At 35.7% G+C, this 7,338-nt stretch overlaps 2 protein-coding genes across 2 annotated transcripts in view; one reads left to right on the top strand and one right to left on the bottom strand.

Moving 5' to 3' along the window:
* Positions 1–1,353: 1,353 nt before the first annotated feature.
* On the top strand, positions 1,354–7,234 carry LOC113235912. Its single transcript, XM_026471835.1, has 5 exons — positions 1,354–2,153; positions 3,026–3,411; positions 4,983–5,133; positions 6,001–6,546; positions 7,081–7,234. Exons 1-5 carry the CDS (start codon positions 2,041–2,043, stop codon positions 7,232–7,234), a joined length of 1,350 nt encoding a protein of 449 aa, XP_026327620.1. The 5' UTR covers positions 1,354–2,040.
* Positions 6,858–7,338, bottom strand: part of LOC113235583 (PAN2-PAN3 deadenylation complex catalytic subunit PAN2) — a 36,828-nt gene continuing 36,347 nt past the window's right edge. Inside the window, exon 23 of the transcript XR_003310881.1 lies at positions 6,858–7,155. The gene's annotated coding sequence lies outside the window, so the exon portion shown is untranslated. The remainder of the gene's footprint in view (positions 7,156–7,338) is intronic.

Raw genomic sequence — 7,338 nt, forward strand, 5'->3', positions numbered from 1 at the left:
TTGTCAATTCCATTATTTTTAGATTACGACAGTATTTTTTCATTCATGTGCGATATGCCATGCTAAAGTCGTATTGTAAAACGTCTCGCTACGAAGAGCATCATCAGAAGCGAGGACAAATCACATCAGAGGAAGAAACGTACTCTACTGTAACTGAAATTCAGTGCCGTAGCACTTCAAGTAAGAAGAGAAGTGGCTCGCCGCCCGCTGCGGTTTCAAGTAAAGTCGCCGCCGCGGTGCGTGTATGAAAGTATCAAAACAAATGCAAGGGCCATTACAAATGCGGCACCACCAACGGCGCCGTGTGTTCCCAGCCTAACGGTTTACTTTGTGGGCGCTGGTTCCTGGGTTCGATTCCCGGTAGGACCAATTTGGGAAATGACTGTTTCTAAATTAGTTCTGGTCTGGGTGTTCTGAGCAGTACCTCAGAATTCCGTTGCTCTAGAACTCATAGAACAGGGAATTTCCTAGTTTGAGGTCAGGCAATTTGTGTGGTTGGCTGCCTGTCTGGCACATATTATAATTCTATTTATTATTATTATTATTATCAATTGTTAATGAAACACGCTGCTTACACTGAGAAACATTGACTTTGATCAAGTTAGTTTATCGAGGTGTCATAGGCTGCAATTATTAAAATTATTGCTCTAATCATAGTTCAGAATATGATACAAGGAAATAAGTTATAACTTCTCCTTCAACAATATCTTGTTTATTTCAATCACATTGCAATTTCAATATACCATTAGTTTAAATCTGACTATTAATATATTTTATGCATTGTACTTATAAGGGAGTCACCTCATTTATTAACGCAGAATCGCAATGCGTAAGACGCCTCAACGCCTTTTCCGCTCTTATTACATGGATACAAAGTTTTTTCTGACCAACTCAATGCGATTCCAAGTCGACAAAAGAGGTGTGTTGTGATTATTACGAAAAAATAATTTCTATATTTACTTTTTCATCGCCTACTTGCGTTACGAGAGAGTGATGGAATGGAATATTTCATAGCCCTATACTCTGCTATATCTCTATAGGTGTATAAGTTATATGTACTACAAGATGGTAATCATCAATTGATATAATGAGTTTTTCAACACAAGGTATGTAATATCTTAAAAATTTTGGGAACTCGTAGCATAACTAAACTAGAAGAACCCGTAGGAAATGAAACTATTTTTCCGGATTTAAATCGCGTATATTTGTTTTATATGTTATATATATATATGTATTCGTAGAAACGTCGGTTTGTTTGAAAAAACAAATATACGCGATTTAAATCCGGAAAAATAGTTTCATTTCCTATGTGTAACAATCGCAAAAACCTAAGAACTCGATATAGAAGAACCCGGTCATAGCTATATCCGAAGGCCAGATTTTCCGTCTCAAGCAAATTATGTTTACGAAATTGAAACGACACGTATGACACACTTTGTCACTACGAAAGTTCATAACAGTATACGATGTTCTTTCTACCCATGGAACCACCAAAACAATCTGTATAATGATTATTCATAAAAAGATAAAAGATCGAACACTAAGAAAAATTCCTTCAATCTGGTTGGATTCGAACCAGCATCTTCAGCATACCACGGCGACGCTTTCCCAACAGCTACGGAACGAACCAGCAGATCTGACGAATTTTTCCATGTCCTTGTTGCAAATTTTCGTTTTTGGTTTTTAACTACTTTTGCCGTGGCGCCATCTGAGACAAGTCTATGAAAATTTTTCTTAGCTAGGTATGTACCTTTACAGCGGTTAACTAGAGATGTCGCTTTAATAAGTATAATATGAAGTTTTTTGAATATCACAATGTTGTACTATCACGATATTCATTTTTTGCAATATTACGCCACTAGTTTGTTATAGTTATTAACACAATGATGGAACACTAAGAAAAATTCCTTCGATCGGGCTGAATTCGAAGCAGCGCAGCGTCTTCAGTATACTATGACGCTCTCCGAACAGCTAATAGTTAATATTTTAATTGAATCCAAACAGGAAGCAAAACTGTAATTTGATTACATAAAGTGGTCTATGCTATTGAATGGCCAGTGGATTGACTCTACATTGACTCACTTCCTCGAAGGAGCTAAAGAAAATCAGAGTGAAGTTACACGAGCCGACTGCATACAGTCAGCGTACAGTCGGTATGTAGTTTCCGGCTATATGCCATATGCTATTTCCACAGACCACATAAATAAAGCTATTTCGCAGTTATGATGCAGTAAGAATGGTGCTCGTGTCGTTACGCACTAAAATATAGTCAACCGTTCATGCTGGCAAATATTAAAGATGGCCTACTGCCCAATCATCACAATATGCTTCGTGTGCCCTCGACCTGGCTGCGGAGACTTGGAGCTGAGCCAACTCTGTCGATACCCACAAAGATATCGCTCTTGAAACTATTGCTTTATACCTCGAAAATTGTACCGTTAATTTTTATTTTAACGTATTTATCCAGATTTTTCGCTATGCGACCTTTTGTTGTAAACGTCGCTATGAATTATATATATGAAACTAAGTAGCAAAAAAACAATCATGGCAATAAATAATTCTACAATTTGTATACTATTAACTACATGTTCGTAGAATTTTATGCAAAACATATCATCGAAAGACCTACGAAGACGTAGTAAAGTCGAATGAGTAATTGAAGATGTATTTGTTATACTTTTTATACGAAAAAATAACTTTATCTGTAGGTATGTTAGAAATAATAAATTACATATAAACGAAATATATTAGAGCAAAGACCTTGCTATAGTTTTAAAAATAATTCACGTTACCCAAGCGCGTTCTGGATGCAGTTCTACTGGCGCGAGAATCAGGAAAGCTCGTCTCACATGAGTCACGAAACAATTGTATGAATTATACGACACTGTCAAAAATTTAAACGAACTCATAAGTGAAAATTAATAGTGACAAGTGCAAAGTGATCTTTAGTATAAATGTTCTATTTGGTTCTATACGAGACTCTGAAAGCATTTGAAAATACTAAAATGCTATTGTAACTTTTTAGTGCAATGCTACCAGCTACAGTCCTTCATTGGAACTATAGAGGATTTACTGAGTTCCCCTTATATCGACTGGAAGGCGAAGAATCCGATGTGACCGATATTTATCTAAAGGAGAATCTAATATCGCGCATACCAAGCGACATTGGGAAATTAGTTCATTTAGAAAGCCTATATCTAAGTGGTAATGATATAACACAATTACCGAGGGAGATATCGAAGTTGCAATGTCTGAAATGTCTGGACCTCAGCGGAAACAGGCTGAGATGCATACCAGATGAAATCGGGGAAGTAAAGAGTTTGAAGTTTTTGATTTTAGACGAAAATGAATTGACTGAAATACCATTGAGGATAGCAGAACTGAGATTCCTTCGGTATTTATCAGTTTGTGGTAATTAAGTTTCTTTAATATTACTTGTAAACTTCATAAAAATAAGATTTGAAAAAAAATGTGACGATAGATAGTTTCCATTAACCATGTTGAATTGACAGTAGAATCTACAATTAAAATTCTGCTTGCCGAATTCGCAATGCAGGTCTAGATTTGCAGAGTAAAATACAGTGGTAGCCTAATGGTTTGAGCTACAGCCTCTCAAGCAGAGGCCGTGGGTTCGAATCCAGGCTCGCACCTCTGAGATTCTCGTCATTTATGAGGGAAATTTAATTAGAAATTTACAGTGAGCTTATCGGTGAAGGTCATCGTGATGAAATCTGCACGTCAAAGAATGTTCACAACCCTCGACAAAAGTGTCAAGTCCTCGACCCAAATTAGACCAGAGCGGTGGAATATGGGTAGCGAGGAGACCCATGCCCAGCAGTGAGACTTTTAAATGGGTTGATGACGAAGGTTAAATAAGTTACAGCGTTGTTTAAATGTAGAAAACTTAAATCTTTATTATTATTATAAAATTATTATTATTGACTAGATCCAATCCATGTTTAAATGACGCAAGATAACAAGTAAATAGGGCAAACAAATCAATGAGGAAGTTCTAAATGTTGATTTATATCGGACAGTTTGTTATCATAGCCGTACCGTACCCGATCGAAACTAGTTACTACTTACTGTCTTCCTAAACCCCAAGTTTACGACCACTAAACCTAACTGGAACATCACCTAATGTTTATCAGGGATAGTTAATGTAAACATTATATTTACATACATCACGAATGTTTAATCTTGTTCTACTGTGAAAGTAATTACAAGAATCCAATAGAATATTTATTTCACATTATCATGTATCGATACCATATTACTACTATTTAAATTGAAATGTCAAGGAACATCGCCACTCATATCAGCAATAAAGTTAATATCGATTTCTTAGGTTTTTGGAATTGCTACACATTAGAAATCAACTATATTTTTTCAGATCTAAAAATCTCGACATTTGCATCTCATATATGTTTTGAAAAACAAACATGGCTGACGCAGCCGTGACCATGGGATCTGTGAACAGATTTATTCAGGCCTATATCACACAGACACACAGACTGTACCAACATGCAGTGATGTGATAGAAATCGTAATTGAATCAAGCGGTTTTTTAACCGATTTTAAAAAAGGTTTATGTCCTGCATTCGGCTGTATTATTTCGGTCTGCTCCGACATTTGTCATTCGATGATTCTATTTTCGTTGAAAGTATTCCACCAAATTAGGCAAGTTTATTGAATGTCACTCATTTTTCGTTAACGGATGTCAATATACATTCGCACATAGATGTAATTAATTCCATTATGATCTGATTATAGAAATGCCAGACCTATGAGAGGAAATCCTCAACGGTATACAACAATGTAGCGAGTTTGAGCTCGGATGATTTATTTTGACGGCGATTTTTATATACGTTTCAAATTATCGTTGAGGAGACTGCGATAATGAACACGCCGAAAGTGGATAAACAACCTTCTGAGGTCGATATTTTTTTAGTACAAAAAATTATAATCATTTAAATTTTCAGACAACAGGTTAGAATGGCTACCACAACGACCGGTGTACAATTACCACCATTGTGAATTTCGATTCTGGAGAAACACCAGTTTGAGGACAATTCCGTATTCTCTTTGGTACCATATGTTGAGAGACCAGCAGACCAGAAGCCTAAACATTGGGTAATTTATTATATCGTCTACTTAATTGCCATGTTTAGTAACCTACAGAGATCAGTCATCAAAAAACAACTAGTACAATACACAATTAACACATTGATGATAGGGAATATAACAAGTTTTTGTGAACTTAGGATCTTATTTCAGAACTATACTCAATGCTCAAGTCAGGATTTGAGTATGGTTTAAAGCACTCGAAATCATACTCAAGTCCCTGCCATTAGGGTCGTATTTCCAGTGCTTGTGTTTCCAGTGCAATCCTGACTTGAGCATGGAGTAGAGTTCTAGAATACGACCCTTAGTGATGGAGAGTTTGTTTAATACAATCAGTGGCACTAATATTCTGTGTTTTTGATTTGACGATTGACGACCTCCGTGGTCGAGTGACCGGTTTAACGGTTTTCGCGGTGTCGCCAACTCTGAAGTCCCGGGTTCGATCCCCGGCCGGTCAATGTAGAAAATAACTTTTCTATATTGTCTCGGGTCTTGGTGTAACACAGTTTGTGTTACTTTTGTTATTTCCGATTTTTATAACACAAATACTTTAGCTACTTACTTTGGCATCAGAGCAACATAATGTGATGTTGTCTAATATTTATTTATTTATACTTTTATTTATTTATTCACATTTATTTACATTTACATTTTGATTCAGTGTTGCCTTTTACCATATATCAAACTTTTGGCAGTATTGCCATTTGAACCACTGTTTCTACTAAATATTTGAAGTTATCTTTTGCCTTTCCTCACTCAACCCGCTGGAGTGGGATATATATGGATTAATACAGAAGTACTTATATGCATCATGGTACTAGAAGATTGATATAATATACACATTGCATTATCTCTGTAACTGATTTCCATTTTCAGATGTTTAATTATCCCAAAACATCAACAAACTTTAAAAGGCAATCGATGTCGTTTAAAATTTACACAAAATTCACGTGTATGGGATATCGACTTGGACTATCCACCCTATAGACACGTGCAAGAATATTACGCTTGTTCCCCACCGAGTCTCTACGAATTTACCAAAAGAAAAATATATCAAATAATTTCCGACACCGCAAAGAAACTATCTACGAATGGAAATAATACAAATATATACTTGTATTCTTACAATAGTTTCAGTGATCTTGAAAACAGGAACGATGGATTAGAATCATACTTCGAAAACATGAACATGAATACTGGTGACGTAAATGGGAACTCATTAACTACAAGCAAAAACTTTGAAATAAACAAAAAAAATGTAAAGAAATATTTCTATGTGCCTGCAGATATTGTAAAGGAATATTTTGATTTCCTACCATGTTTTATAAAGCAAGACCTATACAATGGACCTATGTCGAAATGTGAAAATACCCACTGTAAAAAACCAGTGTTTGACTACGTTATTTATGAATATTGTCTGGGGTAAGCCTCTAAAATTGTCACTCCAGTTAACATAAGAATGATTCCGCAACGACTTCTTCTGTTTAATTGATGCTTATTTCCAAAATGTATTCAACGAAGTAGAAATTTTCCAAAGGTTTTTCAAAGTTACCGAAATGAAACTATTTTTGCCGGATTTAAAAATAGCGTATTTATTTATAAGATAAAAAAAAAGTTAAGCACTATACGCGATGTTAGGTCCGAAAAAAGATTCATTTCCAATATGTAGCAGAGACGACACTCTAAACAGTTTTTCATTGTTAATTTGAAATTGTATAAATCCAATCCAAGCCCCCAAAATACACTTTGAAAGCCAGTAAAAATCCATCAGTATGTACTTGCCGTGGCAGCATAACAGTTTGGCCTACCGCCTGTCAATCGTAGTGGACTATGGCTGAACCCTCGCCGGAGAGGAGACCCGTGGACAACAATGGGACGTATGAATTGGGTTGATGAAGTGAAGTATGTACTTGATATATATGAAGATTTTAACTTACATTGATTACTTACTTTCAGGACCATAACCTTAATAGATAAAACAGAACAAGTAATACTAAGCGCTGTGTTCTGTTCGAAATCTTGTTCTGACATCTGGAAGAGGGGGAAAAATGTACTCTCTTGGAAACTACTAAAAGATCACAGAGGAGACTCCTCAGATACAACTATTTAAAACTTAATAAAAAGGCCTTAAATAAAGCTTTTACACAAATACAGATATTTATTCATTATCGTAAGTTTGTTAGAAGTGTTACAGGTAATTTCTAAGAGTCTTTC

This window comes from Hyposmocoma kahamanoa, unplaced genomic scaffold (assembly GCF_003589595.1).
Source record: "Hyposmocoma kahamanoa isolate Upper Pololo Valley unplaced genomic scaffold, ASM358959v1 88, whole genome shotgun sequence".
In the NCBI taxonomy this organism is placed as follows: Eukaryota; Metazoa; Arthropoda; class Insecta; order Lepidoptera; family Cosmopterigidae; genus Hyposmocoma; species Hyposmocoma kahamanoa.

Excerpts from the sequence above, each read along its gene's own strand:
- LOC113235912 (XM_026471835.1), top strand. The coding sequence starts at position 2,041 with ATGCTATTGAATGGCCAGTGGATTGACTCTACATTGACTCACTTCCTC. Across the intron at positions 3,412-4,982 it reads TCGGTATTTATCAGTTTGTG|ACAACAGGTTAGAATGGCTA; the intron begins GTAATTAAGTTT and ends TTAAATTTTCAG. Across the intron at positions 6,547-7,080 it reads ATTTATGAATATTGTCTGGG|GACCATAACCTTAATAGATA; the intron begins GTAAGCCTCTAA and ends ACTTACTTTCAG.